Source organism: Humulus lupulus, chromosome 3 (assembly GCF_963169125.1).
Source record: "Humulus lupulus chromosome 3, drHumLupu1.1, whole genome shotgun sequence".
NCBI classification, from domain to species: domain Eukaryota; kingdom Viridiplantae; phylum Streptophyta; class Magnoliopsida; order Rosales; family Cannabaceae; genus Humulus; species Humulus lupulus.
The window spans coordinates 52348350-52366610 of NC_084795.1; the positions used below are offsets into that span (position 1 = coordinate 52348350).

The 18261-nt window shown below is 33.0% G+C and overlaps 2 protein-coding genes across 4 annotated transcripts; one reads left to right on the forward strand and one right to left on the reverse strand.

The window, feature by feature from the left end:
* Positions 1-275: 275 nt before the first annotated feature.
* LOC133822690 (ATP-dependent DNA helicase homolog RECG, chloroplastic) lies at positions 276-13026 on the reverse strand. 3 transcript variants are annotated; one of them, XM_062255109.1, is made up of 19 exons: positions 12849-13025; positions 11982-12082; positions 11575-11657; positions 11304-11439; positions 10418-10960; positions 10201-10313; positions 9617-9851; positions 8813-8976; positions 8111-8192; positions 7491-7580; positions 7061-7294; positions 5122-5193; positions 4802-4954; positions 4584-4727; positions 3381-3542; positions 2518-2601; positions 1470-2042; positions 945-1044; positions 276-821 (listed from the first exon to the last, which is right to left on the reverse strand). In XM_062255109.1, exons 2-18 carry the CDS (start codon positions 12018-12020, stop codon positions 952-954), a joined length of 3000 nt encoding a protein of 999 aa, XP_062111093.1. In that variant the 5' UTR covers positions 12021-12082; positions 12849-13025; the 3' UTR covers positions 276-821; positions 945-951. The 3 variants fall into 3 exon arrangements, with proteins under 3 accessions (XP_062111093.1, XP_062111095.1, XP_062111094.1); XM_062255111.1 differs by lacking the exon at positions 11982-12082; XM_062255110.1 differs by lacking the exons at positions 276-821; positions 945-1044 and adding an exon at positions 1179-1385 and having other exon boundaries at positions 12849-13026.
* A 1472-nt stretch (positions 13027-14498) lies between these two features.
* On the forward strand, positions 14499-16862 carry LOC133824149 (uncharacterized). The gene has a single exon (XM_062257016.1). It carries the CDS (start codon positions 14499-14501, stop codon positions 16860-16862), a length of 2364 nt encoding a protein of 787 aa, XP_062113000.1.
* The last annotated feature ends 1399 nt before the right edge of the window (positions 16863-18261 follow it).

The following is an 18261-nucleotide window of genomic DNA, read 5'->3' on the forward strand; positions in this document are numbered from 1 at the left end:
TTTGTGTGTGTTTTCTTTTGTTAGAAAATTTAAATTTAAATATATTTTTATATGTGTATCATCAGGTCAACTTATTTTTTTTTTAACGAACCTATCTGTTGATTTTTAACAAATTTTCAGACCGTGAATGAAACGTTTTCTTATCAACAGTTTTTTTTTCTTACAACAATACTTGGATTGACATTAGATTAGCAAGTCTTTTTTTAATAAAATATTTTACAATTTACAGTAAGTTCAATATATAAATATACTTGTACCATAGTTGAAGCAATTCAAAACGGTCAATGCCAACCTAGGCGTTAGTCATGATAGCATTAAACAAGTTTTTGACAAAGATATAGGATGCCACGTATCCAAAAATATGTACAAAACCTAGTCAAATCCAAGAGCTTCAACTACAAAATGATGTTTAGGATATTGAGTTTGGAATATAGAGGGAGGCCACTTACAACTTGTTTGTTCAGACATGTTATGTTTTACCGACAGTGGTAGGCAAAACAAAAACAATTTGGCAAAATTCCCCATATCTATACGATTTGAAGTACGTCCAATCCAAGCTTCATTGAAAGACAGACCAAAATTCCCCTTTCAAAAAAGATATGGCATACCATCCTTGAAAATAACTTACCATGGCAACATACGTCAATGATGACTACACTACCAGTTCCCTAATCCAGTAATCCCTTTTAAATCACTATTCTCATTGGGTCCTAGGGAGAGGATCCTCAAGCACTGGATTGAGATCATTGGCGAGAAGCGTGAAAGAACACTTTCCAATTCTTCGTCTTCTCTGACAGGTTGTGCCAATTATCTTTTGAGATCTGTCATTTAAAAATTTGCAAAGACAGAAAATCTCAGCAAGTAACAAAAGAAAATTAACAGCTCGGGTATGTATAAAAAAAAAAAAGTTGTTGTTTTGAGTGTGGATTAAGAACTTCATATACCAGGATTTCAATCTCCCAGAAAAGAAAGTGGCTGTCTCATGCTAAGCTCTGCTTTGAGCACTGGGAATTTTTCCAAATCATGAGAAGCACCTAAAATCTTCTGCAGATGAATGAGCCATGAGCCCAAAACGTGTTAGAGGAGGCCCCTAGATGAGCCAAAGAATCAACTATAGACAGATAAAGTAGAACATGATTTATTAGATGCATACATGAAACTCTTTTCTTCTAATTTCTTAGTTACTTTTGAAAAGTATTGATCAGAAAACTGAACAACACCAGTCATCCACTAAATTAGATTTTGTCTCAAATAGCAATTCAATAGTATTTAAAATTCTAGAAATTCCTCGTTCAGAATTTCTAGAAAGCATCTTTCAAATTGTTCAGTTTTATGTCCACATTCGTTCTTTTCATCTAGTAGCTTCAATCCCGGCACTTTACCAACTGATCAAGAATTGAAATAAAATATGAGTAAAAATTGCTCAAAATGGCAACTAATAAAATGGTGCTTTAAGGAATAATATTTACCAGTGCAGCAAGGTGCGCTTCTTGTAAAAGATTTCCATCTGCTTCCAATCGGGCAATAGGAAACTCTGGAATATGTCCAGACTGTTTTTTACCAAGCAAATCACCAGGTCCCCGTAAAAGAAGGTCCACGTTGGCCAAGTAAAAACCATCTGATGATTTCTCCAGAACCTTCAGTCGACCAAGACTATTAGAAGTAGATGCTATAAATATGCATTTAGATTTCCTTGATCCACGCCCAACTCTTCCTCTAAGCTGATGTAACTGAGCTATTCCAAACCTCTCGGCATTCATTACAACCATCAGTGACGCATCCGGTACATCTACACCAATCTCAATTACTTGTGTGGCAAGCAGTATTTGAGTTTCTCCACTTCTAAATCGTTTTAGCGCCTCATCTTTCTCATCACTTTTCATTTTTCCATGCAATAATCCACAGCTGTATTCCTGAAACCTGGCGGAAATAGCTTCAAAATCCGCAGATGCAGCACGAAGTTGAGGTAGCTGTTCAGATTGGTCAATGACTGGATACACAAGATACACTTTCCCTCCTCCTTGTAACTCATCTAGCATTATCTGTCAGATATGATATCCTTTGCATCAAATAACAGCCCAATCTAAAAAAACAGTAGTCCTTTGACGAACATGGTAACCCCTAATTGTAATTAATTTACATAGATATGCTTACACATTATAACTACCAAGGAAAAGAAATAAGCATGTGTATTAGTTTTGTCTCGTGTCTGCAACTTGTGTGTACAAGTAGCCAACCAGAAGTTAAAGCAGCCCTCATCATGTTCATTTAGGAAATTACAACTTAGATGAGTTAAATCAATCTTTGTTCTTCGTCTTTGTTATTTCATTGCTTCACAGATTTAAAAGAACAACTACTAAATAAGGGTTTACTCCATGGTCGAATGGCAATTGGTCCCTGGCTCATCCTTTTTCTTCTACTGATAAGCACCACAATCATTTATCATAATAAACATGTGGAAAGTGAAAACATTGTAGTATTCTTAGCAGATATAAACAAGAAATTGAAAACAATCACCTTGTAAACATTCTCATATCCATCTTCATTTCCTTCAACAATGACCGTCTCTACTGGTATTCTTCCAGGAGGTAAGTCGGTTATCTGTCATTATAAATAAGTAAATCTAATGAATAGTAAGCAACAATACTCAAATCAACAAATTTTAACTAGCACTAACCAAAATGAGTTGCTTCAGGCTTAAAATACTAAAGATTACGGTATAAACAACACTACACGTCAATTTCTATAACATAACTTTTTATGGTTTGCTTCCATATACAGCCGAGCCATCTGTACTATATAAACTAAATAAATATATAAATAGCAGAAAAAGCCCCAAGACTCGAAAGCATTGCAACATACCTGTTTTCCATAAGCTCCATAATACCACATCTTTAAAATAAATCCAGATTCACTAACAGTAGCTAGTTATATTAATATAGCATGGAAAAGTCTAGTAATGTTGAAAAAAATAAAAGATTGATCATATTAAAATAACAGAAGTCAAATTTTCATTATATGGTACTAGGGTCTGATCAGCTTTAATCCCAAAAAGAAAGCTAAACTATTGGACCATATTGCGCCCTAGAGTACATTTGCAACCATGTTATACAAACAACTCACATTATATGCATATAAATTTTAGGCAAACAAATCACACTATCAATGATTGCTTTATTTGAACTCTTTCCCCTTAATTTTGACAAATTTTACAACAACTTTGCATCAAAAGGACAAACTTGCCATCAAAAAGATTCATTTTAGATACCAAAAAATTATTTGCTGATGCTTTTACTCTACAGATTGTCAAAGAAAACTGAACAAATATTTAAATGGATTGTTCAAAAATACATTTTAAGTGTCATAGAAACATTACATACTTGTGTCAAGGAAACATCTCCATATAATGCCAGAGCAAGCGTCCTTGGAATTGGAGTGGCAGACATTGCAAGAACATTTGGAGCCATATAATTAACACCTTTTGAGGTCTCACTCTCATCTAAATTTTCTGTTGCGACTTTGGAGCTTATGTTATTATATAACTGCAGGTAAAACTCTCAAGTTACCTCATAAACCATTGTAAATAAAAAGAAGCCATAAATGTAAATGATCATAAACATTACTTCCTATAGTCCTTTTGTTATGACTATCCTTTTTAGGGTTAGTTTGTGATCTTGACTACCAGAATCTCCTAAACAAACAAAGACATTGAAAATACACATATACGCAAAACCATTTTAAGAAGAAACTGGACTTGTATCAATATACAGTAAATACAAGTCAGTCTGAAAATTCTGACTAAAAGAGATTACAATAAAGAACTCCAATTACTAGCTAATCAGCAAACAACAAACCCTTTAGTCATAGGCATTGAAAACCCATATAGCTACCCAATATCTGACTTTATCTCACAGGTTAGAAAAATTCTTCTCGTGTGTTCTGCTCCAACCAAATCACATATACAAGACTTGAATATTCTTTTACCATATTTCTTCAATTCTTTCTTCTTTACTAACCCTGGTGTAACAAGTTTTTAAGAATTAAGTGGAGCAGTTCTTCAAATGCATCCAGATGAGCATTTCAAGCCCAGGAGGGTTTCAATAACTGAGAAAATAGGCTAAACTCAGCCTTCGGTGCTGACATAATGCCAATGGAATCAACCATCTGTACAATACAGATCTTAATGGCAATTGAAAATTAAAACTAAATAAATAAATTAAACATTGATTAAGCATGCATCAACAATATCAATCATGACTGTGATGCTAATGTGACCACCATAAATTATGCTAAATCGTGAAAGCAGCAGCTCTTTTTGTAACAAAATAGTTAGACAACAGCGGGGCATATCCTAATCGCCCAAATCCACACTGGCACACTTAAGGTTAGACTATCCAATCCATGGAAAAAAAGACATATGACGAAAAAAAGATGCACCACTTAGCTATAAACAACGACAAGAACCACCTTAAAGTAGTAGTAAAATACGTGAACAGCTGATTTTTTTCCCCTAGACAAGATCTCCTAAGATATAATCATGCAGAAAGCACAACCGCCATATTAATCATATTAAAACAGACCACCTTGCTGTTGAACCTTCCTCTCTGGATCACACCAAAACGATGTTGCTCATCCACCACAGCAATCCGCAGTGCAGAGAACTCCACACTTTCAGATATTAAACTGTGGGTTCCAATGACCATTGATATGTCTCCAGTTTGGAGATCCTGAATCCGTGATTTCAGTTATAAGACACTAAAAATTTGAAATAAAAAAGCAAAAACAATATAATAATACATGCCTTACGAATCATTCGTGATTGTTTTAATGGTGTTGACCCTGTTAGTAAAGCTACAGAAGGTTTGCACTCAACTTCCTCTAAGCTTTCAAGCAATTTATTAAAGTGCTCGTAATGTTGGATTGCAAGCAACTCAGTTGGAACCATGAAAGCTGCCTACAAATTAGCAAGAGAAAACAGACCACAATCAGAAAACACAGAAATGTAACGGAGAAGGTTTCAAAGAAATAAAAAATTTCAAAGGAAACAAATGTATCTGATAAATAAATGGCAAAGCATTTATTTTACAAGCACTTAAAAAAGTTCAGATTCATAGAGCCAACCTGATATCCGGAACCAATAACTTCCATGCACGCCAAAAAAGCCACTATAGTCTTCCCACAACCAACATCACCCTGGAAAAACCAATTGTAGCATATTGTCAAAAAATAATTTTTTCCCATCAATCATTCTATAACTATGAAGAAAACAATTTTAATATATTACCATTTTTTATTAATGATATATGGCTTAGGAAATCCACAAACAATTGAGGAGGGAGCACAGCAAAAGTCATTGTATCTCTTCGAATTTTTTTCCTTTAATGGTGATAATCCCTTAATTTATCCTAAAAATGATGCGTTAATATATGACACTGTCTCTTAGTAGCACTAACGTGGTGGAGAAGATATTGGTGGGGAAATCACTTTTTTATTATTTATTGCACTTATATTCCATTATCATTTTTTATATGGCAAAAATCTCTTATGATACCAAAACAATGTGCCCATTGGTCTTTGGAAATGTCTTGTCATCAAATAATAAAATGTCTTTGGAATTATCTATCATCAAACAATTAAACACGACATACAGTTGTTGCTTTCTTGTTAATTGGAGAGTTAATTAAATTAAAAAAAAAAAAATTTGGAATATCACAAAACCTAAGAAATACCTGAAATATCTCAAAAATCCCAAAAGAAAACTTTAGGAGCTCACGTTTCGGGGATTATGATTTACACAGTTGGAGTTTAGGATTCAGTCAAAATAAAGCATGGAATCCAAAATTTGCATTTCATTGCTCCAAATGTGTAAATCTAATTCTCAAAGATGTGAACCATAAAAGTTTTGGAGATATTTGAGGTATTTCTTTGATTTTAATATTTTTGAAAGAAAAATAAATAATAAGGCCTCAAACCAACGAGAACACAAAGTGAGCAACTTAGATGATGTTGGCTGGGACTAATAGAATGGAATGGAAATGAATCAATTTTCATTTCATTCTTTTGTTTGGTTGCATTTTAGAGTATTGGAATGTCTTTTGGTGGAATGACTACTCCATTTGAAAATGGAAGGAAACACCATCCCAATGCAAGATTGAAAAAAATTTATCAATTTTTTTATTTATATTAATTTTTATTTACTTCCTATTCCTATTCCTCCATTTTCACTACTTCCAATCAAACGTCTTAAGGACTAATGACAACATTTTTTTTAATAACTTAAGGGATTATCTCAGATAAAAATTTAATAGGTATAAAAGTGCAACCATTGAAAAAGATAAAAAAAAAATTTGCCACAAATATCCATGAATGAAGGTCATGCCACAAAGCAAAAAATAAATAATAGTCCATCAATGAACGATCTCATCATTCTCTTCTGAGAAAGCCCAGTGGAACCAAGTGGAACTTTCATTTATCTATTTTAGGAAATAAGATCCCACCACAATCATTAAATTTGAACAACCTCGAACCTATGAAGTGCAAATGATTAGAAAATTCAAGACATCCATCCATTACCTATGTTGAGCAACAACTAGACCTAAAACAACAGAAATGAAGGTAAAGTAGAAGCAGATGCATAAGACACTCGAAAACCAATGAAAATAGTAACATGAAAATAAAGGGCAGTGTGAACTTCTCTTAAAAACTTTTGCCTAATAAACTTCTGTGGGGGCTGTTATTTTTCACTTTCCCATGAACTTTAGGTCAATAAATAATCTTAAAACGTTGTTCTTGTCCAATCATTGGTGAGAAGCAAAACACAAGGTTGGGAAAAAAATCCAAGGCCAGCATAAAAGTTACATGAAATATGCGACCAAATCAATCTCAGCACTAAACCAGTAAAATTATCTTTTTGTAAACACATATAATGAAGGGAAGTCATAACAAAATAAGACAAGAGACATCATTTATGTATGCTTGAAAGTACTATTTGATCCTAATAGAAACTGAATTCAGCAGGTACACTGTATGCAAATAAACTACAGTCATGTAAAATTCAAACCTGCAAAAGCCGATTCATGGGGACTGGTTGTTTAAGATCCCAAATAATTTCGGAAACAGCTCTTAGCTGACTAGAAGTAAGAGAATATGGAAGAGATTTCACCAACTTTTTGGCGAGACTAGACCATTCCTGCATATAAGCAGCACTGCTTTCTGGTTTCCTATACTTATCAAGTAATCCCTCTTTCTCAATTTGCGTACCAAGGCCTTCAAGCATTTGGAACAAGCGGCCTAGCTGAAGAGATTGACAGCTGTTTTAGATCTAGAGTTTATTTGATAATTGCACAAGACTGCACGTCAACATTATAAATTTCATCGAGTTCAGATCTGAACCAAAACATTTCTCAAAATCAAACTGTCAAATATGTTAATGTTTGTGAAAATAGATTCTTCCACGATACCAAACAGCATTTAAGGTAAACTAAAATCACCTGCAAGTAGAAGAACTCATCAAATATAAGCCTCCTCCGAGCCAAATTAGCCTCATTGATATCCTTTGGCTGGTGAATCCCATTATATGCCTACATTATTGACAGAGGATCAGTGTTATGATGAGAATTATCAACATGCACATAAATACACCAACGGATGCACATAGCATGAATTTATGATCACATGGCTGCATACTTCCTTGTTCAATGTAAGCAGCAAAACATTACTCAAAATTTAGTTTAATTTTTAAGAAAATATATATATATATATATGTATATACTGCTGCAAAATAAGCTTCCAAACCTCCATTTCTCTCTCTTTTTTTTTTGGCCGCAGAATATGTATGTGTATGAGTGTGGAGGAGGGGGAGGAGAATGAAGGCAAACACTTAAAAAAAAAGAAAAAAAAGTACAGTGAATAAACTTCAATGATAGAAAATATTCCGTTGGCTCACATGTGCTCAAATTGTTTCGGAATTGAAAAACATATACTTGTAAAAGGAGAGGAAAAATAAGGAAAGTAAAATTTCTTTAGATGACTATACAGTCAAATTAACAAAAACATATAGATAACCAAGTAAACAATGCAAAAGCTAAATTTTCAAAAATAATGAACTTACATCATAAAGACTTGGCAGTCCAAAGTCTTGAATAATGCTTCTGGGAATGGGATCAACATTTACTGGCAAAGCTTGTAAAGCACTGTCACCAAAAAGGTGGGGGCATAAAGAAGTTTAAAAATTACTGTAAATAAGTGCAACAAATTACCAACTAGTCATTTCTTAGGTGGACCAAAACAACAAGAGGGTAGAATTCATAAAACAAGAAAGTATGCCACTAACACTGTTGACCAAGTAACTCTACAATGTCTTTAATCATGTATTATATAGCGTCAAATAAATTGGGAACTTATCCAAAAAAAAAAAAAACTATATAACAAATCCAGTCAAATAGTCAGCCAACACTGTTTAAGAGTGGACCTTCAACAGTTGGGTGATCAAATCATTCTCAACAGTCAAATGAATTTGAGCCAAACATTTAAAATGGCACTAAAAACTTCATTTTTACATCCCAACTTACAGGACAGGATTCAGCCATCATTCATGCAATAATGGCCTGCACGTAAATGCTTACACATATTTTATACTACGACTGACACTAATTGAAGAAGAAAGTGAGACAAGAGGGAAATGACTACAGAGAAGAGGTCAACTACAACATATTTTATATAAGCCAAAAACATGGGACTCTTAGACGCAGATGCTGCCAATATAAGTGGTCTTTGCTATGCTTTTTCAGTTAAACTACAGAAAGGAACAAACCTTGCAATAATGTCCCTCAATAATTTAGGTTTTAAGCCTCCTTTTGAAGGGTAAATGGGATATGGCCTTCCTCTCACATGAAATGATGAATCTTTGTCATCTTCAAGCACATCAATATTATATTCTCTCATCTCATAGTGATTTTTGGTACTCATAGTCCTCACCTATTAGGAAAGAAGCAACATTTCATACATAAGTCTCAAATGAAATTTACACAAGCAAATAATACCTAAAGACTGGCAAACAAATAGTATCAGGCTACGAGAGTCTGATAAGTAGGAAAACTAGGAACTGTACTATGTGATATAAAATTGCCTTTACCTCAGTATTATTTCTTAGGATATGGGAAAAAGAGAGAGAGGAGACAGAGAGAGAGAGAGAGAAGTTATACAATTCAACATAACTTAACCTTAATCACCAAAGTAAATATTTGAGCAGTCAAAGTGTGTCATTTTAAGTAGTCAAATAGGTTATGAACTATCAACTGCCCATATACCCGCCAAAGTGAACAATCACTACCACCCACATGCCACATCTGGAAACGATAAACTTTCTCGCAGCTTATAAAGTACAGTGATATTATCAGTTATATATTTGTTAACTTTTAGAAAGGTAAAAGGTATATTTATATTCTACAAATAAGTGTGAGCTTATACAAAGGTAAAGATATATTTATAATCTGCAGAAGGCATGTCTGTATAAAGGAAAACTCCCAATTTAATACGAGCCACTGAATGTTATTTTGCACCTAACAACAAAAGAGTAGGAAAGAAATCAAGCTTTGGAAAAACCTGTGAAACTTACTTGACCACTAACACACACGATGTCCCCTTCCTTATGCTTTCCCTGAAGACTTTGAAGAAAAGGCTTAAATGTGAAACGTGTACCACGAAAGAATTTCTTCAAATGCAAATATATTGTCTTGTTTTCTTTAAGATCTCTACCATCAGTCTCATTCTTAAAATTTGATTCACTTTTTCCAATCTCACAACTCACGACGACCTCAAGAAATGAAAAGGAAGAACTAGCTCTGATTCCTCTGCAGGAGGGAGCAATATGGTAATCAATATTATAGCATAAACTTTACAATATATTTAAGTAAAAAAACTTGACTCGTCCAAATTGTTTCATCACAATCTCATCCAAATGTTAAAAAAAAAAGCCCTAAAATATCTTAATCCAAAGCACAACAATACCCAGATGCTTACAAAGATCAAAAAATCAGCAATCGAACTTTTTACATATAAATAATAACGATATTACAATGATGATGGCACCACGAAACACATACAATATAAAATTACTAACTGAACTTTTGAGAGATGAATCATGATTACCAGTTTTTCTTAAGATCATAAATGGCCACAACATTTGCAAACCCTTGTTACCTTGAAGATAATATTTTTCCCATAAAAATCAAATATTGTCCATCTTCAATTCCAAGCTGAGCATTTCGTAAATCAGCATATGTTCGAGGAAAATGGTGTAGCAATTTCCGCAGCTACATGGAAATAAGAAGGACCAATACAAAGTCAATTCTTCTTTCAAATAATGCTAAGATAAAATTTGGCTGCCTTTTTTCACGTAATATCTTATGAAACAAACCGTGTGAAAACCAGAGTCTTCCAGCTGACGACAGTGCCTCTTTTTTAATCCAGGTATGCAATTAACAGTTTGGTCAAGAAGTTGCTCAATTGATGCTACATCAATTTGTGAGTCAAACCAAATATATTCCTCTACAGCAACTGGTTGATTCAATATTTCTTCAGTGACCAATGTAATGGGCTGAGGAGATGAAGGCAGCATATAAGAACTAGGTTCTCTTGGTGATTCTGTTTGTACACTTGTTTCAGCAGGATCCAAAGAGTCCCACGTTTTATGGAGACTATACTGTGTCTGCTCTTCGCCTATAGACTGAGAAAGGAACTCTTCATAACCTTCTGTTGCTAGAAGGTTTCTCATGTCACAGATATCTGTGGTCCCATCATACAGGATCACTGGAGGGGAACTACCCACTACAATAGATGGAAATTTCTTACATGCTAAGGAGACATCAAAATCCTTTCCATCTCTATAATTTATAGCAGACTGCTTGTCAGCTCTTTCATTCAAATCATGAATACCATCAAAACCCATCATAACTGATACCTAATAACAGCAATAGTATGATTAAATGTCAGAAAGATGCAAATTATAAATCATCAAGATGAAGTCTTATGAACCAGAGAACATCTTGGAGAACACCAGGTGATAAAGTTTCCACAAAAAGACAGCAGTTAAAAGAAGATAAAAAATAAAAGATAATCCCGCAACCTTCAACATCTGAACAAAAAGCAACAGCATGTCAGGTATAAATTGTACATATGTACCAAAAATATGCATACAACTGGATGCACTGCATGCATAAGTTCTCTATGTCAGTCAAAACACTTTAGATAGATAAATGGTTGTCAGAATTATATGTAACCAACTGATATTCTCATGTGCCTACCTTGTCAAGAACCTTTGGACGATTACATGTACTTGACAAACCATAACCATCTACTTCATCTAACACCTTCTCAGCCAACTTATGTCTTGAACTAGAATATGTTTTTGATAGTTTGGAAAAGAGAAAATTACTAAACCTGCAAAAAATAAAAACATTATTCAAGTACCAACACCATCATATCTATAAATAATTATAAGCATAAAAAAACAAGAATATGATATAGTTTCAAGGGCAGAAAAAACGTCAACAACAAGAAAAATTTAGAAAGTACCTCATATTTCTTCCCAAAGCATTCAAGTATCCTCTCTTAGTCTCAGACAGGATTGCACCTCTCAATTGTTTCACACTGAAACACTGGAAATTTATAATTATAATTTAGTGTCACCACACTCATCCCTAAGGATTAAAACTTTCTAATTTAGTGTAGCCAAACTCATATTTTAAGGATTAAATTTACGAGCACTGGATAACATTTCAACTAGATATGAATGGAAGTTCAAAATCAACCACAACTGAATCAGGATATACTACAGAACTTCAGTTGAATCTGAAACTACCCTGAAATAGTGATATTTAACGTGATTGAAAATATAGAATATATCTATTTCTCTGTTAAAATGAAATATCTCAATAAGCAAAATCCTTTTATGTTGGATGATAGAGAAATTTTGTTTATACCATGCCACAGGGATGCATAAAAAAAACTACCAATGCCATGTGCAACAAACGCGCTTCTTGAACAGAACATGCCTGGATAATATATGCCTTATAAGTTATACCTGCAAAACCACAGTTCATATTATTTACAATGTTGAGGAAACAAACAACTAGAAAAAGAGACTCAATGTAAAACATTGTCAAAGACTAAAAATTACACCAATGTTTTGATAAGAAAAAAGTTGCAACCCACATAAAAATATACTATGGCTTGATAACTCTGCTAAATAACAATTTTCTTCTTCTGCCTTGTTCAAGGTTAATATGTTTTGATATTGGGTGTTTCCCGTTGAACCCTACAATCTCTGGGAGGCAGAAATTCTATTAGGGAGATCCCATGAGAAATCACATACTTGCGGCAGACCATGGGTCCTTTCAACTCGACCTAACGGTTATGGATAAGATTAACTATGTCTACTATGAAAGAATTAGAGCCCAGCCACTCGAGTGCTATGTCACTTTCTATAGGCAATTTTCATCTATTCACTCCGTGAGTAAGATTAACTATTTCTTTTTTTTTTTTTTTGCAGCAACAATTTCTAATATATGAAAGAGCAACCATATACAAGTCCTAGTCTTACAGACAATTGCAATGACTGGTACAGAGGAAAAATGAAGCTGTTTTACTATCAATTTAACTCAACTTCTCTATTAAAATTTCAATTATATAAGCTTACTCTATATCATATGTTTTTCTTCACCCATGAAAACAGAAATGAAAGAATCAAATACAACTAGAGATTAAAATAAACTAGTGCGCAAATTCAAGCTCAAATGACTAGCATTTCTGTTTTCACGTTTGAAAATTGGAATGGAAAAAAAACAAACCTTTCAGAAACACACTGTTAATTTCCGCTTCTTCCACACATTTTCCCGGGAACCAAACGCCAGAAACCTTTACCCTGAACTGAGAAGCTCAAAGTTGAAACTGCCTCTTTCTTTTGTTTACTTTGGTTCGTAATCGTATGGTTTTGTGAGCTTAAATAAATATCCTTCCTTCCTCTTTTTCTCAAGACAAAATCCATGAATTTTAATAATATATATTTTCCGAATTTTTGTCTTTTTCGTTTTTTGGAAAAAAAAAACTATATTTACACAATAATCTATAATCTTATGTACACTAGAAATTAAAAAAAAAAAAATCTTATGTACACTGTACTAAAAAACAAATTGAATAACCTGCATTTTCCCTAAGTTTTGTATGATCTCAACATTTTTAATATATATTTTAAATTGAATCTTTACATGGGCATCTCAACTAATATTCAATTCAACCAATAACAATTAAAAACTAATTATAAAACTATAATAAATTTACTTTGACATTAATTAAAACTTTTGACCATCAATACAATTTTGTTTGTGTTTATACAATCTCGTCATTTTAATTTTTACTATGTTTCATCATATTAAATAAATAATGGCAATTATCTTTAGATATTAGACAAGTACCAAAAGATATCTCCACTCCCCTTCATAAGATTGAAATAAGCGTGTTCTCTTGCTTGAACAATGGAAACAAACCTTCATCATCTATTCATGTTTTCATTAATGACGGCTTTTCCAAATTTTTATGTCTGGAATTTGATTTTGATTTGATAACATTTTATAGTTGTGTTGTTAGAGATAAATATATTGTCTCGATAGAAATAAAAAAGACTATTAAAACTCTACCCAAGAAGTAAAATTGATCAGTGACGGAGGCAGTCAGGCCTTTGGGTAGGCTTAAGCCCTTACTAAAAATATTAAAAAAACCAACATATACATATATACATATTGATATTTATTCATTTGTCTTTTTCGTTTATATATTTATAAAAGAAAGATGTGTGTAGCTTTTATAAAGAATAAGGCATTAATTAAATTTGTTAAGCCCATTTATTTCAAACCAATCACAGCCCAATAAATTGATAATGATATATTTAATACCCAAGTAATTGTACGGTTATATTTGTTTCCTATTAGGCTATTAGATTTTATTTTTTTTCTTTTATAGGAAGTCTCTTCAAATTCTCTAGAAACTTCCTTTTCAGACCAAAATTTTTACAGTCAAATAAAATAAACTTTGAGAGCAAGCTATCATCTCAAAAAAAAAAAAAAAAACCTTTGAATTGGAGAACAAACCCATACGTTCTTGGTTGGTGAGGCAAGTGTGAGCCAAAATTCAAAGGGGTTTTAGAAAATAGCACAACCAATTGCAAAAGTGAGTAACTTCTTCTTTCTTTCCTTTACTTTTTTTTTAATATAATAAATGGTTTAAATAACACAACAAAGTAGTTCATTTTGTTTTTCTTTCTTTTGTTTTTCAATTTCTGTTAGTGATTGATTTTTTTCTTCTATTTGCATTTGTTTAGAAATTAGATGTCGTATAAAGATATATTATATATATATATATCTTTTTCTTTTCTTGAGTGAACCCATAGAAATCATATTCACAAGTCTTATTATTAATCTTTCATATATTTAACTGCAATAGGTATGAAGAGGAATTTTAAAAGTATACAAAATTCCTCAACTTCTATAGGAAAGAATGATAAAATTACAAAATCAAGTTATGCGGATGGCAACATAAATCTTGAAGATCTTGAAAGTGACCCAGGATTGAGAACACCAATTATGGACCATCCTTTAAAAATTCGTGATCAAGTTCGGCGAGCATATATGCAAAAAGGTCCTTGTCAACCTCACCTCAAGCCATTTCCATCGACAAAAGTTGGAACTCAATCAAGAGCATTCAACGGTGCTTGGTATGAGGAATTTCAAAATTGGCTTGAATATAGTGTATCAAAAGATGGTGCATTTTGTCTGTATTGTTATCTGTTTAAATCAAATTGCGGAGGACAATCAGGTGGTGATTCATTTGTTGGTCAAGGATTCAGAAATTTAAAAAATGGAAAAGCAAGACTTTATACTCATGTTGGAGGTCCATCTAGTGTTCACAATCAAGCTAGGAAAATGTGTGAAGCATTAATGAACGAAAAACAACATATTCAAACATTTTTTGAAAAACAATCAAAGCAAGCTCGTAGTGAGTATCGAAGTCGTTTGGAAGCAGTTGTTGATTGCATTCGTTTTTTATTGCGACAAGGGCTTGCTTTTTGTGGTGATGATGAATCTGGAGACTCGAGTAATCAAGGTAACTTTCTTGAGATTTTAAAATTTCTTGCTGATCATAATGAAGACATCAAAGCAGTTACATTGACAAATGCTCCTGAGAATTTAAAATTAACATCACCTGATATTCAGAAAGATATTGTGAGGGCTGCAGCTTTTGAAACACTTGATATCATTATTAAAGAAATTGGAGATGCGTTGTTTTCTATTTTAGTTGATGAATCTCGTGATATTTCAACTAAGGAGCAAATGGCTGTTGTGTTGCGATATGTAGATAAAGATGGGCGTGTGATTGAACGATTTGTGGGAATTGAACATGTGGCAAATACCACAGCTGTGTCACTTAAAGGTGCTATTGATAAATTATTTTCTAGATATGGATTAAGCATATCTAAATTGCGGGGACAAGGTTATGATGGGGCAAGCAATATGCAAGGAGAGTTCAGTGGTCTTAAAACTCTTATTTTGAATGAGAATCCATCAGCTTTTTATGTTCATTGTTTTGCTCACCAACTTCAACTTGCTCTTGTAGCTGTCGCAAAGAAACACATTCTAGTTGCTTATCTTTTTAGTGTGGTAACTATGGTGATAAATGTCGTTGGATGTTCTTCTAAGCGTTGTGATATTCTTAGAGAAAAGCAAGATGCTATTATTTCTGAAGCACTCAAGTGTGGTGAAATTTCAAGTGGAAGAGGGCTAAATCAAGAAACCAATCTTAAACGTCCCAGTGATACTCGTTGGGGTTCACATTATGCTACATTGGTAAGCTTGATTAACTTATTCTCCCCTATAACTAATGTTCTTCAAATAATAGTAGACGATGGGCGAGCAAACTCTGAACAAAGGTTTGAAGCAAGTAATTTATTGTCTTTGATGTTAACATTTGATTTTATATTCAGTCTACATTTAATGAAAGCATTGTTGGGAATAACAAATGAATTGTCAAAAGCACTACAGAGAAAAGATCAAGATATTGCAAATGCCATGAAATTAGTGGAAATTTGCAAGAAAAGATTACAAGCAATGAGAGACAATGAATGGGATTCCTTTCTTAATCAAGTCTCAACCTTTTGTGCTAAATATAATGTGGATGTTCCTGATATGGATGATACATTTGTTGCCCAAGGTCGATCACGGCGCAAAACTCAAGAAATGACAAATTTACATCACTATCGTGTGGAATTCTTTTTTGTTGTTATTGATATCCAACTTCAAGAGCTAAATGAACGTTTCAATGAGGTAAACACCGAACTACTTCTTTGTTTAGCTTCTTTGTGCCCTGGTGATTCATTTGTAGCTTTTGACAAAAAAAAGTTGGTCCGGTTTGCTGAGTATTATCCCAAAGACTTTTCTACTTTTGAGCTTATGATACTCGATGATCAACTTGAAACTTACATTATTGATGTACGTACTACTGAGAAGTTCTTGGGTTTGAAAAGTATTGGAGATCTTGCTCAAAAAATGGTCGAGACAAAGAAAGATATTGTCTATCCATTGGTGTATCGACTTATTACATTGGCATTGATTCTACCTGTTGTTACTGCTACGGTGGAAAGAGTATTTTCTTCTATGAATATTTTGAAAAATAGATTGCGTAATCGAATGGGAGATCAATGGATGAATGATTGTTTACTTGTGTACATTGAAAAAGACATTTTCAATAGCCTTGACAATGAAGTTATCATGCAACGATTTCAAAACATGAAAACTCGTCGAGGCAGATTGTAATTTTTATTTTATTTTCTATAACAGTGTCCTATTTTATTTTGTTGAACATGAAAATTTATAAGGACAATTTATTAGTTATTTTTGTTAGTTTCGAATTAATATTTATATTTGTCCAAGCCCTCACTGAGCATAATTTCTGGCTCCGTCACTGAAAATGATAATACGATAATTAAATAAATTTACAATTTTATTGCAAAAATACAAGTAAATATAGAAAAATGTAGATGAAGAGAATGATGAAAAACTACAACTATATGCCAAAAGATATAAATAAATATATAAAGATGAAATAAGAAGATGAAGTAAAAGAAATAAGATAAAAGCAAGACAAGAAAAGAAATCACTGTATCACTCACACCACAAAAATGAAGAGCATTGGGGATCACCAACTTGAACAAGATTTATAACATTTGTCCAAAAGTTTATTTCTCATATCTCAAGTACTAAGGGAACTCTCATAAATGGAAATAATTTTCTAGAATAAACAAGACTCTAGGTGAATTTCTAGTCAAGTATTCTAGTGGATAGAAATGATATGTCTTACAAGTGAGCATTATCAGACTCTTATTTATAGAGTTTGAGATGACCTTTGAATTTCAAATTCCACCAACCCCATGGCTGCTACCAATGTTTAATGGGATGTTTATGAAATTAAAATAGAGATTTGAGAGTTACTTAGAATGTTAGAACCGTTCAAATTGGAAAATTTTGAAAAAAGAAATTGGATGTTAGCACCTCAGGCTGCGGCCAGGAGTATCAGTGGCTGCAGCCACTAGCCTCTGTTTCCCAGGGCCGCAGCCACAGTGCAAATTTCAGCCTTCAAATTTTAGTTTTCCAAAAAAATGTCCCAATCTCTTCCCACATGATTTTGTAACATTCATACACTTAATGGGAGTTAAAAATGTTGGATTTTATAGATCAAATCAGAGATTATACGCAGCGGAACAACAATCAAAATTGTTAATTTAACCTCACAAGATTTTTAGATCTACTTCTTCACATACATATATATATTGAATCAAAGAGATGAATAGAAAATTACCTCAAGTCCTTCCTTGCTGCTATCTTTTTGTACGACGAAAATCCTTGAGATCTCACACCAAGATCTTCCAAAATGTTCTCAGCACACAAAGAACGAGTGTGGGCTCGCTATACAAAACAATAGGCAAAATATATTTATCAGATGTTCTCAACACATGAGATCCAATAAAGTTTGGACCTAAGTTTTAGAAGAACAGTGGCCTATGCTTGTATCACTGTTCTATTTTTCTCAGGGAGATTTCACTATATATTTTCTATCACTGAAAAAGTATCTCTCTAAAACACTGATCTCCTATATTTAATATATCCAATATATTAAAATAAAATATTAGTTATTTAAAACAATTTAAAAATAACT